Source organism: Tamandua tetradactyla, chromosome 16 (assembly GCF_023851605.1).
Source record: "Tamandua tetradactyla isolate mTamTet1 chromosome 16, mTamTet1.pri, whole genome shotgun sequence".
In the NCBI taxonomy this organism is placed as follows: domain Eukaryota; kingdom Metazoa; phylum Chordata; class Mammalia; order Pilosa; family Myrmecophagidae; genus Tamandua; species Tamandua tetradactyla.
In genome coordinates, this window is record NC_135342.1 from 78,684,037 (window position 1) to 78,698,134 (window position 14,098).

The 14,098-nt window shown below is 58.5% G+C and overlaps 1 protein-coding gene across 1 annotated transcript in view; it reads left to right on the top strand.

The window, feature by feature from the left end:
- The window catches only part of NECAB2 (N-terminal EF-hand calcium binding protein 2), a 31,796-nt gene extending 17,700 nt beyond the window's left edge, over positions 1-14,096 (top strand). The window contains exons 6-13 of the mRNA XM_077133665.1: positions 2,667-2,803; positions 5,414-5,532; positions 5,673-5,752; positions 8,256-8,309; positions 9,060-9,172; positions 11,792-11,869; positions 12,773-12,864; positions 13,577-14,096. Of these exons, the coding sequence (XP_076989780.1) occupies positions 2,667-2,803; positions 5,414-5,532; positions 5,673-5,752; positions 8,256-8,309; positions 9,060-9,172; positions 11,792-11,869; positions 12,773-12,864; positions 13,577-13,605 (702 nt within the window). The 3' untranslated portion in view covers positions 13,606-14,096. The remainder of the gene's footprint in view (positions 1-2,666; positions 2,804-5,413; positions 5,533-5,672; positions 5,753-8,255; positions 8,310-9,059; positions 9,173-11,791; positions 11,870-12,772; positions 12,865-13,576) is intronic.
- The last annotated feature ends 2 nt before the right edge of the window (positions 14,097-14,098 follow it).

The window sequence follows — 14,098 nt, forward strand, 5'->3', positions numbered from 1 at the left end:
TAATTCCCGGAGTGATGGATGGCTTAGTTTGTTTCCTTGAGAGCCCTGTTTTCCCTTCCTTTGCCAGGGACTGGGCAGAATTCCAGGGTGAGCGGGGTAGGCGCCTCAGGAAGGTGTGGTCTTGGCAGGGAAGCCAGGAAAGCAGCACAGGGCATGGGTCTGAGGGAACCAGCATCCCCCGACACAGGGCCATTTTTACCCTTATCATCCTTGCCTACTCAATAAGCCAGAGCTGTGTTAATTCCACATTAAAGCCTGGTGGATTCCAGAAGCCTTAGAAAATGTCTTTGCTGATGTCTTCTGGCAAAAGGAAGAAACTCTGTCTTATACCATGAAGCAAACCGTACAGAAAATCCTCCTTATCTTTTTCCCCAGGGTACTTCTGCTAGTGACATCAGCTAAGAATCCCTCCCTCAGTCTCCCCTCTTCCCCCTCTTGTGTTACTGAGGCTCAGGACTTCTCTGTGGGGAGCCAGGGGAGCCTTTTGGCTGCTTGAAATTCTCTTCTGAGTGCCAGCCTGGAGACCCAGAAAGTCCAAAGAATCCTCTGTGGAGGAAAAGGGGGAGAGGGGGTTGTGAATTCTTCTTTCCTAATACTATTGTTGATAGGAATACAGTAACAGCACACCATTCTGCAACTACCATCACTGCCACCAGCACTCGCCATCACCACCAATACTGCCACCACCACCTCTACCACCGTCAGCAACACCATCAGTAACACCATCCTCACCACCTCCACCATGAATACCACCACCATCACCACTTCTGCCTTCACCATGACCATAACTGCCATCAACAACACCTCCATCAACACCATCAACACCTCCACCTCCACCATTACCACCTCCACCATCACCATCACTCCCATCAATACCACACATCCATCAACACCATCAACACATCAACTGCTGTCATCACCATCCTCATCACCTCCACCATGAACACCACCGCCATCACCACCATCATCTCCATCAACACCTCCACCACCACCATCACCATCCTCACCACCTCTAGCACAAACACCACCACCACCATCACCATCATCACTTCCACCTCCACCATGATCATCACTGCCATTAACAACACCTCCATCAACACCATCAACACATCCACCATCACCACCTCCAGCATCACCATCAGTACCACACATCTATCAACAACAACACCATCCTCACCTCCTTTACCATGAACACCACCACCACCTCCATCAACACCTCCACCACTGCCATTACCATCCTTACCACCTCCACCATGAACACCATCAACACCACCATCCTCACCAACTCCACCATGAATACCATCACCACTTCCACCTCCACCATGATCATCAGTGTCATCAGCAACACCTCCATTAACACATCCATCATCACCACCTCCACCATCACTACCATCAATACCAGATGTCCATCAACACATCAGCCATAACTATCACCATTCTCATCACCTCCAGCATGAACACCACCACCACCACTTCCACCTCCACCATGACCATCACTGCCACCACCACCACCTCTATCACCACCAGCACCTCCACCACCACCATCACCATCCTCACCACCTCCGCCATGAACACCACCACCATCAAAACCCCTACCTCCATCAACACAATCATCACTGTCAGCACCTCCACCACTGTCAGCAATACCATCATCACCATCTCCACCATGAACACCACTGCCATCACCATCACCACCACCATTACCATCACTACCATCAAAAGCATCATCACCACAATCATCACCACCTCCATCATGAACTCTATTGCCATTACCATACTACCACTACCTCCATCTCTACTAACATCAACATTACCACCTCCATGAATACCATCATCACCATTAAACACCTCCACTACTGTCAGCACCATCACAACCTCCACCATGAACACCACTGCCATCACCATCACCACCACTATCATTACCATCAACACCACTACCTCCATCAACCCATCATCACCATCAACACCTCCACCACTGTCAACACTACCATCATCATGTCACCAGGAACACCGCTGCCATCACCATTACCACCTCCACCACCACCATTGCCACCATCAAGTATCACCAACACCACCATCAACAACACCATTATCTCTGCCACCACTGCTGCCATCACTATCACTACCATCAACATGACCATCATCACCACCTTCACCATGAACATCTCCACCATCACTATCAGTATCAACAGCACCACCGCTATCACTACTGTCACTTCCACCACTGTGAACACCTCCCCCATCATCACCATTGCCACCACCACCATCTTCTTTCTCATGGTAACTACGCAGTTCTTGTTCTTTGAGTATTTGCCCTTTGACAGGTATTGTGCTGAATACTTTCTGTACATTTTATTTAATCCTCACCACAACCTTGTTAGATATGACTGTGACCCTATTATGCCCAGGAGGTCAGGTCACTTGCCCCAGGTCTCACAGCTAGCAAGTGGGGCAACCGGGATCCACAACCTGGTCTCTGAATTCAAGTTACTGCCTTGGAGGCTGTCCAGCTCCTGAGCTGCAGGCGGCAGGAGGGCCCCACTTCCCACTACAGGGCAAAGCCACCAACCTCAGGTACACCCTAGCTCTGTGTCAGACCCCCCACCCAAGGTCCTCCCCAGTTCTTACTCTTGTGCCAACCCCCTTCCCTTCGCTTCCCTCCATAGGTGTATGAGGGAGGGAGCAATGTGGACCAGTTTGTGACCCGATTCCTCCTGAAAGAGACGGCCATTCAGATCCAGTCGCTGCTGAGCTCCGTGGAGAGTGCGGTGGAAGCCATCGAGGAGCAGACCAGCCAGATCCGGTGTGGGGGCACGTGGGGGGGCTGGGCATCTCAGGTTCACATTGCGGGGGTGACCACCACTATCACTACCATCAACACCACTACCTCCATCAACCCATCATCACCATCATCACCTCCACCACTGTCAACACTACCATCATCATCATCTCACCAGGAACACTGCTGCCATCACCATTACCACCTCCACCAGCACCATTGCCACCATCAAGTATCAGGTAACCCATAACGGGAGGTGGGCACTGGGCAGCCTCTCTGTGCCTCCACGTCCTCAGCTGTAAAACAGGGAAAATGACACATCCACCTCCTCCATCACTGTGAGAGTTAAATGAGACCAGACACTTCTAGAAGAAGGCCTGGTACGCCTACCAGGAGCTGCAGACCTCGTGAGATGCTTTCCCGGATGTTGATCGGCTTTGCCCCGTGCTCTGCCCTCCCATTATGGGTTACCTGGAACCATTCTGTGGTTTGACTCACTTTTTAAAACTGGAGATAAATTTAGGGAACCTTATTATATGGCTATCACAACTGGGAACCAAGTGTCATGTGTACTAAATGAAGTAAGAAATAAGTAGCTGTGGGTGCTGACAGCCAGTTCCAAGCCAGAGGTCTGCCCCCCACATGGAAGACAAAGGATGGGGAGAGCTTAGAGAGGTGCTGAAGACACGGCAGCCCCAAGGGGAGACTTTCTCCAAAGGATCAAAAGAGAATTGAGAGTGGAGGGACTGTCTCACAGTGAGATCTAGTCCGTTTGTGTCCTTGAGCCCACAGGAGCACATCTGGGGCCCTTCTCTTTGGCGAGGGTGTGGGAGAGGCAGCGTTCCTTCGGTTCTGTAGTGTCTGTCCCTGGGGGGTCACACCGCCCCCACCCCATTGCCATCCCAAAGCAAAATAAACTCCTCTTTGCAGTTTTCGCCAGAATGGCCGACGTGCCTGGTGCAAAGAGGCAATAAAAGGAGCACAGGTGGGGGGTGACAGCTGGCATTCGGAGCCTTGAATTTCCAGGCGAGGCACCATGTAGCCAGAATGTTGGTTTGCTGCGGCTTAGAGTGTGTTTAGGCTGGTGACAGGCCAGTGCCCCTCAGGCCGGATTGCCAAGGCCACCGTGACAGCGTCTCCAGAACACACTGGGCCTGAGTTCCTGCAGCGGAATCACCTGGGGAAGTTCAAGTGCAGATTCCTGGGCCCCAGACCATGCCCTCTGGATTCGGGTCCCTGGGCGGGGGGCCCAGGACCCAGCCGCTGTGAGCTGTCCTCCAGTGCTCCTGAGCGTCCCCAGAGTTAGACGCCACAGCCCCAGAAGCTAACAGCTGGATTACCTTCGTTTCCTGTTTCTGCCTTGATCCAAAACTGGCCACTTTTTTCCCTGCCGCGGAACAGATGGGGCCATTTCACAGATTCCACAGATGATTCCTGTGCTTTGCCATTCCTGTCCCCTCTCAGGGCCATGCCTGTTCGCCCCATGTTGGGTCTTTACTGTGGGACATCGGGGAGGGGCTGGAGGGTAGAGGGGTGGCATGGCGGGGTGGGGATACCTGTCTGCTTCACATACACCCCAGCCTCAAATTGCCCCGCTTCTCAGCCCTTCAGCTCCCATCTGTGGTCCTTGGGAGGCCATCCACCTCCCAGCCCCGGTGCAGCCCTACCCCCACCCCAGGATGCTGGGTTCCAGGCACAGGGCCCTGGGGGCCTCCAGCTCCTCTTGGCACCCGTTCATGGTCTGCGGGACGCATTTAATTGCAGCTGGTTTGTAGAGAAGCTGTGATTGATGCTTCAGAGGCCCTGCCTGCCTCTTCCCTCCCTCGGAGGAGCCTGTGCTGCTCCCTCCCTCAGGCTGAGCCCAGGGTTCAGGGATGCATGCCAGCAGCAGTGCTGAAGGGCCAAAAGCTGGCCGTGTCAGCCGTGTACATGGAAGCTGTGTGTGTGTGTGTGTGTGTGTGTGCGCGTGTGTGTGTGTGTGTGTGTGAGAGAGAGAGAGAGAGAGATGGGGCATGCATTTTATATGGACCTGTGTGTATTTTTTTGCCTTTGTTGAGTTTTTCAGTGTGTCTGCAGGGGGTGCTGCAGTCAGTTCCCCAGCATGTGTTGAGTGGCTCTGTGTGCCGGCCTGGGGCCCAGGGGCCTGCCGGGAATATGCGCATGTTGGCTGGGAGGGGTGGGTGTATGGAGACAGGAGATGGGCCTGGTCCCTCTCCCCATCCTCTGCCCTTTTAGATCCCATTCTCAGCTATCTGGGAGCTCCCAGTGCAGCCAGAGGGTTAGTTCTCACTAATGCAAAGCCAGGGCCCCATTCAAAGGTACCAGACACCAAGTGGGCTCCTAGCAAGGCCGGGCAAGAGGGGAGTGTGGTGTCTGACTCCCCGCTGCAGGGCTCTGGGCTGGAGCTGAGGTCAAACCCCGGCTAACTGTGGGGCCTTCACCAAGCACCTGCCTCATCGGCCTCAGTTTCCCCCTCTAGTACGTAGGCGATAAGGGCTGCCTCACAGGGATGGGGTGCCACATGGTAGGTTCTCTGCTGGCTCCAGCCCACGGCCGGTGCTCACTAAACTGTTGTGGAAGCTGCTAAAAGCGGAAGGAGTCCTAACCCACGTGCTTCTCCCTCTCTCCCTGCAGACAGAACCACAGCAGAGCCAGCCATGGCACCGTGGAGGCCTGGCCTGGGAACCCCACTCCTCCCCGAGGTCCCAGCCCCCAGCCCCCGGCCACGGAGCAGGGGAAGGGTCTCCTGTCTGGTGAGAGCAGTGGCCTGGCTGAGGGCCCTGGCATGGGATCCTTGGGGGAATTCTGAGAGTGTCTGAGATGGCCAGGTCCCTAGGGAGGGGGGTGCTGCCGTGCCCTGCCCCCCACCAGCCTCTCGGTGTCTCCTTTCCAGTTACTGCGGTCCCAAAGGAGGAGGGCCTGGGAGCCCAGGTCAGCCGTTTGGCAGAGCTAATCGGGAGGCTGGAGAGCAAGGTAAGCCCGCTGGGACCCCGCCCCGGGGTGGGGACTCCTGGCCTGGCCACCATCGAGGCCCTCCCCCCTCTGCCATGGAGCTCAGGACAAGTCAGGGGAGCTTCAGAAGAGGGATCAGCCTTTGTGGAAATGGAGAGCATAGCTGAGGATGGAGCCCTGGGGAATGTGTTGTCCATTTTACAGGCCCAAGGAGAGAGGTGCCTGGGAGAGAGAGGGAGCCGCCAGAGAGGGCAGGGGCTGCAGCCAGAGGGGGGCATATCACCAAGGTCGCAGGCCACAAGGCGGGGAGCGCCAAGGGAGGTTGGAGTTAAGGCCGGGGAGGCCTGAACAGGTGTTGGCCAGGAGGCAGCTTCGGGGTGAGTGAGAGGCCCTGTAGGGGTTAGAAACTACGAGCAGTGGAAAATCTCTTAAACAAGACATGGCACATCTACTGGGAAGAGGATGCAGCCTGCCTTTCTAAAATCACTTCAAGAGAACGCAACACGACAGGGAAAAACAACCCCGCTTGCCGTAAGGAGTGCCTGGGTTCAAGTCCTGGCTGAACTTCTTAGCAGCTGTGTGCCCTTGAGCCAGTGACTTACCCTCTCTGAGCCTCTGAATCCTCCTCTGAAGATAAAGAAAATAGTAGGGAGACTAGTGCCCCATTAGGGGACACTGTGAGTGAAATAAAATGATAGCCTATTTAGGGCTTAGCAGAGCCCAGTGTGGGTTAGCTTTAATAAGTATTAGAAATTACTATATCCCTAAAATTCTGATACCATACCCATATACATACACAAACCAAGATAACAGCTGTCTCCCAGGGGTAGGAAAAGGTGATTTCACATTTCTTCGGTTCTGTTTTTTTTTTTTTTTCATTCTTTACAAAGGGCACTAGTACTTATATGGGTTTGGAGGTGGGTCTTGAGCAATTCATGGCGGGCTTGGGGGCTCCCTACGCAGAGGTGGCAGCATTCACACCTGCAGGGCCCCTGGAAGTCAGCTGGAGGGGAGGGGGCTCTGCAGGGACCCTGTGGCCCGGTTGTCATAACAACTCAGCAGGCCCTGGGAGAGGACAGCGCTTTGAAGCCTATTTTTAGCACCCGGGTATCCTAACAACCCTGCAGGCGGGAAGCACCTGGGTACCCTGACAACCTCGCTGGCCTCTGATTGGCCCCCCACCCCCTCTGGTCCCACCTGAGCTGCCTCCTGTGCAGGGAGGGTGGCAGGCACCCAGGGGCCTGGAAGGTGGGAGAAGGGTAGGGTGGGCAGACACCCCATGCCTTATCCCACCTTCTACCTCCTCCCCCCACCTCTCCCCGCCTTCCAGCTCCTTCTCTCCTGGTCCTGCTGGGCAGGGAGAAGCCAAAGTGAACCCCTGCTCTCCAGGAGCCCACAAGCGCCTTACCTGGTTATAAAGAGCCAGAAACGGGTAGCCCTCGGGAAGCGCTTGCACACGCATGCCAGTGCCACTCTCCAGCAGGAGCTTCCTACTTTGCTGGGCCCCGTGCAAAAGGAATGTGCAGCGTGCACTGCCCAAAAAGATTAAGAACTTTTAAACTTATAGCAGAACATTAAGCTGAGTGCAGGCCCCTCTGAGGCCAGGACCCCCGCAGCCCATCCGCTACCCCCCTCCGCGCCCCCCACCCAGGCCGTATTCTTGTGTTTAGAGAGGAAAGGCCCGAGTGTGTGTGACTGCGACAGAAACAGTCTGTCCTCGCTGTGGTTTGACAGGAGTCGACTCCGGTGCGTTTATTGGGGTGCCCCAGTTGGGTCTAGGCGTGTGTCAGGCAGAGAGAGACCCTGGGGTCAGACCCAGGTTCTCTTGATTAACTCCTGCTTGTGACCTTTGGCAAATGACTGCCACAGAGCCCAGTTCTCAGTGGTGGCTGTCCCGTGTCCACCCGCCCCTGGCGCATCTGGGGGCTGCGGCCTCGTCCGGCCACCCTGAGACACCAGAGCTCATGTGTTCCCCGCTTTCCTGGCACCTGCCAGCGGGGGTGGGGCCTGCCTTAGAGCACACCAGAGGATTCAGAGGTGTTTGTAAAGATGTCAGCCCTGGGCCTGGGGGAGAAAGGGGGAGGGGCTCTGGGCAGGGGGAACAGACCCTCCCTCTCAGCCCCTCTCAGCTTGAGAGGGGCCAGGGGCTTAACCAAGGCAAATAAAAGAAGTTGAAGGTGAATCCCAGAGCTCTGCTGCCGGCAGTGTGGCCAAAACCCGTGTCTCGGAGTCAGGACTCCGGAGTTCCCGTAGCTGTCTTGCCCAAGATTTCCCCAGCAAAGCTGAGCCTACTCTTTGCCCTGCTGCGGTGGGTCTGCCTGGCCTCTGTGCTTCTCCAGATGAACTGAGCCCCATCCAGTGAGGCGGGGCCCCTGGGAGCTCCTTCCCACCCTGGAGACTCCAAAGGTCCCAGAACATGGGGCCTGAGGGGCTGGGCACGCGGGTGTCATCATGGGGCGTCCCTGAGGCCTGCCTGGAGGAGGTGACCTCCAGCTCCAGGGTCACCTGTGCTTCATTGTTTCAGACGCTCTGGTTTGACCTGCAGCAGCGCCTCTCCGATGAGGAGGGCACCAACATGGTGAGACCCCTACCCCCGAGTCCCCATGCCCATGTCCTTTTGTGGAAAGAACCAGATGGTTCCATGTTCCTGACCCCCCACTACTCCACCAGCCACCACAAGGGGAGATGCCAGCCCCAGCATTTGGCCCCCAGACCCTACCCTGCCCCAGGAGCCAAACTCCCCTCCCAGAGCTGGTTTTTGAGGCTCCAGGTGCTTTGATCACAAATGTTAGGCCAGAAACTGCTTCATCCACTGGACAATGACATCAGAATGCTGCTTTGATCCAAAATACATTTTACTGATAAACTTTATTGGTTTTGTTGCATTATGGGCACCTGGATGCCTTGTGGGTAGCTCTGGAAACTCCTAGAACCTCTTTCTACACTCTTGCCTATTTTTCAGCTTATGTAAGGACTGCTTTCTGATTTTTATCTTTATATTCTAGCTCTTTCCTAATGTGTAAAAATGAAAAATGTATATACATAGGTTTGTTTTTATTGGGGGGGCTGTGGGAAGAGCCCACATTGTCCTTGTCCTCTGGGAAGGGGAACGGACTGGGGAGCGGAGCCTTGTGCTGTGGCCAGTGGGGCCAGGAGAGGGCCTGGCAGGGAGTCTGCGGGGTGGCAGCCAGGCCTGCGGATACCCCGCCCCCACAGCCCCTATGCCGCCTTGTTCCCACCACCTCCCATGCCCCACATCCCCCATGTACCCTCACCCCCATCCCGTACACCCCTGTCCTCCCTGCACCCCCCCATCTCCGGCCCGCAGCACCTGCAGCTGGTCCGGCAGGAGATGGCCGTGTGCCCCGAGCAGCTGGGCGAGTTCCTGGGCTCCCTGCGGCAGTACCTGCGGGGCACCGCCGGCGAGAGGAACTGCTTCCAGTGAGTGGGCCCCGGGCGGGCGGGGGACCGGCTTCAGCCCCAAGGATACCGCTGGGGAGTGGTGGCACCAGAGTCCGGGGCCTCGCCCTGCCGAGGGTGTCCGAGTGCCCCCGTCCCTGCCCTCAACTGCCGCATCTGTGAAATGGGACCACCAGGGCCTCCTGGGGGGAAGGGGGAAGGGGGGAACCTAACCTACGGGCGGCACTTCGCTTAGGCTGGGGCTGGCCGCATAGGAGGCGCTCACTCGGCACTCGCTGCTACTCTTACCTGCACGTGTGCAAGGACACTTGGGGGAGCAAGAAAAGGAATAGGGGAGCCCGAGATCAATGCCCGGAAGTGGCAGCCCCCACTCCTCCCTCTCCTCCTCCCTCCCCCCTCCCCTCCTTCCACCCCAGGTCTGTGCTAAGGACTTGGCCAGGAGGCGCCCTGGGACCAAGAGACCCCACCCCACCCCAGGCTGCCTGCTCCCAGCAGAGCTGGGGGTGTAGCCACCTCGGAGCTGCCCTTTACCCGCCATGGGCCTGGGCTGTTGGCACGGCTGGCCTGGCTCTCGCCTCCCCAACGGCCCTTAGGCCCCCAATCTGTGCCCACGGGCCAGGACTCCGAGCCTCCATGCCTCAGTTCTCCCCCTCTCCAGCTTGGCCGGCTCTGCCCCCCTTGGAGAACACGTGTCCATCCACCTCGCTCTCCTGGGCACCGGCTGTGGGCCCAGGCAAGGTGGCTGCTGCCCCCCAGTGCGCGTTCTTAGGGGGAGAAGAGGATCCCAGGTGGGGAGGAAGCTTGAGGAGGCAGGGCCCTGTGGGGCGGGAAGTCTGGGGAAGGGGCTGCTTAGGTGGGGGGGGGGGGTCTCAGTGGGGGGTGGGGAGTCACAGGTGCACTGAGCCCTGGGGGTGGGGGGGAGCAGCCTGACCCGCGGATCTGAGGGCAGAGCGTTCTAGGCAAGGGACAGGGGTCGGAAAAGGGCAGTTTGGGGACGGGAGAGGGGCTGGTGTGGCCGGAGAGTGTGGTGGCAGGGGCCACTCCCCCGTCTCTGCTGGGAGAAGCAGCCCTGGCCCTGCCTGCTGCAGAAGGGGCTGGCTGGGGAGTGGGCAGACAGCAGGGAGGCCAGTGAGGAGACTCTTCCATCACCCCAGAAAGAGGCCCGGGGGCTTGGGCGCCAACGGGCAAAGCCGAGGTCTGTCTTGGAGCAGATTTGCTAGTGGCATTGCTAAAAGGGAGCCAGGCTGACTCTGTGGAGGGCAGTGCCACTTCCAGATCTAGAGATGGTGGGGCTTGGGCCATGTTAAAGGGAGGCAGCTAATTGAGAAGCCAAAATCCAAGTCTGGATAGCCCGCTGCCTTTATGAGCTGGCAACAGCCTTCAAGAACAGGGAGGGATAAAAAAAAAAAAAAAAAAAAACCCATATCTGGAGGTCCTGGCAGGGGGCAGGGCATGCCTAAAGCCTGTGCTCCCCATCGTCTCCCCACACTGGTCCCACACGCTGTAGCCAAGGCCGCTGCCCCATGCCCTGGGCCCCACCCTGAGCTCTTGGCTCCCCCTTGGAGGATAACTTTGGGGCCTTTTAGTTATACGGGCCTGTTACATGCACCCCACCCCCACCCCGCCCACATAGGGCCTGTTTGTTGAATGACTGCGTGTCCTCACGGCCCCCAGGCCTGCCTGCCTAGCTGTTCCCTCTGTCCCCACATGTGCAATCAACATGATTGCTTTTGTGGCACTGCAGTAACCAGAGTTAGAGGTGCCCTTGGTGACCTGTGCCGCTCAGCGGAGAACGAGCCTCGGCACCAGCACCCGCCCCCCTCCCCTCAACTCTCCCCAAGAGCCCCACGGCCGCATCTGCCGTTTCAGGGGAAAGTATAATGAACTAATACATACTTCGTAGTCTGGTTCCCGCCTTCCGTCCTGCACACGCAGAACCTAGAATTGCCGGTGATTGTACAGGGACCGCCAAACCCAGGGCAGGCCTCCCCTCGGGGAAGGCTGGGGCAGTTATTCCAAGAGTGTGGAAAAGAAGAGCAGCCGGAGCACAGTGCAGCCCCCTCCCCAGCTGGGGGGCATCAGCCACTAGTCGTAGCAGAGGGACTCAGGGTTAGAGCACAGCCTGGTCTCTGGACTCTAAATCCTGGGCTTCTACCTCTGCCAGGTGTGACAATTACAAGGCATTGCAGGGTTGTTTAGAGGATAAATATGAGACGTGACTGTGGCGGAGAGCTGGGCAGGGGGAGGAGAATCTTGTTTTTAAAGGTAGGGCTTTTAGGAAATGAACATTGTCTTTTAAAGGGACAGTCATTATAGTCCAGTCAACAGGTCATTACTGGCCCCCTCCCAGGCGCTGGGCTTAGGTCTGGGAGGCTGGGCCAGACCAGGGTCGCTGTCCTCGGGGAGACCCCGAGTTGTTCTGCCGCGTGGGCCGCCTCATGCAGGCTCATCCTGCGGCCACCTGGCTCGGTGGCACCTGCCGGCGCGTGCTCAGGCTCCCGCGGGGCCAGGCGGGCGGAGGGAGCGCGCGCAGGCGACAGCTGTAGTGGTCTCCGTGTCCGAGGAGAATGGCCCCAGGGACGGGGTGACGCCGCTGCTCCAGCTGCCCCACAGCCTGCCCTTCTCTGTTCCCCATGACAGCGTTGCTGCTGCGAGGATGGCCGACGGCTTCACCTTCGTGGTCTATGAGTTCTGGGAGACGGAGGAGGAGTGGAAGAGGTGGGCGCGGGCCTGGGTGCGGGGGGCACGGCTGGTGGAGCAGGCGGGGCAGCCCAGCCTCCTGGGCCCCTGTTCAGGCCCCCCGCCCCCTCCCTTCTCACCAGGGCAAACTCGGAGCAAGTGTCCTCAGAGGGGCCGGTGAGGGGAAGGCGCTCTGTAACGAGTCCTGGTCTCAGAGGCCCCTGCCACCAAGAAGGCTTGGGGCCCTGCGCCGTGTGCACCCGCATGCCGTCGAGGCAGGGCTCGGGGCGTAGCGTGTCCCCCCCACCTGCAGCTGAGCTCTTACTAGAAATGCAGATTCCGGGCCAGCCCTGCCAAGCTGCGGCTTTGGGGCTGAGGCACGTGTTGTAGGAGAAAGAGCCCAGCCCCCACCCGCTGCAGCCTGCTCTTTGCGCTTCCTCATACACACCGACATGGGTGGGCAGACGGGGACCGGGGCTGCCGTGCGGAACAGGTGGCTCCGAGGACGGGTTCTGACTCTCAGGACTAAGGGACTTGGGGTCCCCAGTGTGCCATCTGTGGAGAGTGGCCGCCAGCACAACCTACCTCCTGCAGGGTCTGCCAAAGAGAACGCTCAACCAAAATCGGCTGCTGCTGTTCCCGGGGGAGGCAGACCTGAGTCCCTGCCAGACTCCCGGCCAGGCTGGGCCAGGGGGAGGGTCTCTGCTGCAGGCACCCACGGGGTCACAAGAACTGTTGGTCTCCCCAAACCCTGCCCCTCAGACCCCAGCAGCCAGGCTCCTGGCTGAGGCGCTGAAGCCTCTAAGCCCTGAGAAGGGCCCATCTCACTTCGGAAGCTCCTTTCCTAGGTTGAGCTAGGACTGGAATTGAGCCCCTGCCGGGCTCCTCTCCCACAGCCCCCCCAGCCTGTGCAGCGCTAACCCGTGGCTCCCTGGCTTGCAGGCACCTGCAGAGCCCCCTTTGCAAAGCCTTCCGGCACACTAAGGTGGATACACTGAGCCAGCCTGAAGCCCTCTCCAGGATCGCCGTGCCAGGTAAACGGGGGTCTCTGGCTCTGAGGAGCAGTGACCCTTTTCCAGAGGGAGACAACTACATCACGGGCCACAGGGACCTGGGCCCCCGCGGGGCGGCAACCAGCTCCCCAGGGTGGAGCCCCTTATCCTGCTCAGTTACCTTCAAGCAATCAGCCTGGGGGGTCGGGGCGGGCTCAGGCCCTGAGGCTGGGGCTGCTGGATGGGCTCTGCAGGCTTCGAGAAGCCCCCGGAGGAGGCTGGAGCCCGTGATCCGAGCATTGGCCAGGGGGAGAGCTGAGGGCACAAGGGTGGTCCTGAGTCTGCCTGGTCCTAGATTGGGCCGCCCCCCCACCGGCACTCCCAGCGAGGCAGACCCCAGCCAGAGCCGGGGTAACCCTCAAGCGCCTTTGTACCCCCAAAGGGGCTCCGGAGTGGCCTTGCTTTGCCCGTTCCCTTCCCCTGTCCCCCCTGCTGCTTGCTTGCCTGGGTACAGCTTGGTGTTGGCACCCAGGGAGTATGGGTGAGGTTGGTCAGCTGGGGCGCTCCTGCCCTACAGAGGTTGGGGGAACAGAGGTTTCCCGAGGTAGCAGAGGCGGGTGACCATCACGTTGCCTCCCCCTCTCTGCCCAGGCAGGGGCCACGCCCTGCAGCTTCTAGAGGATGGAAAGGGGCAGAGGCTGCACATTCCCCTCAAACTGGACCCCCTAACCCCTCTCTGTCCCTCCTTCTGCAGCTGCGTGGTGCACTGTGGCCCGAGACTGACCACCCCCGAGGCCCCCAGGACCAGCCTGCCTGCCCTGCCCCCTCTTCTTATAAAGGCTGTCCCCTCTTTTCTAGGAACTTTGGTATACGTGCTGTCTTTTCAATACACTTCTAAACAAGAATGTATTCTCCCACTGTTTGAAGTGAAGGAAACCCCCTCCCCCTGCGAGGCCCCAGGCCCAAGGCTCCCCCTCCCTCCCCCGTGGTGGCTGCAGCCCAGGGTTGGTGGTGAGGGGCGTCGGATTCCCGGCTCCCCCTCCTCCCTTCTGCCACTGGCCAGCATGCCCCAGCCTTCCTCTCCTGGGGAGCAGAGCCTCAGCAGGAACAGCCCTCGGCCATACCTTCTCTCCCTCCCCTGCGGGCTGATGTTCCTGTACCCCGTAGGAGCCGTGACCCCTCGTGCCGAGCCTCCGTGCTGGCCTAGAGCCCACGTATCCCGTCCAGTGATAGGTACACGCCAGCCACGGCACCCAATAAACCCCTGTTGGGAACC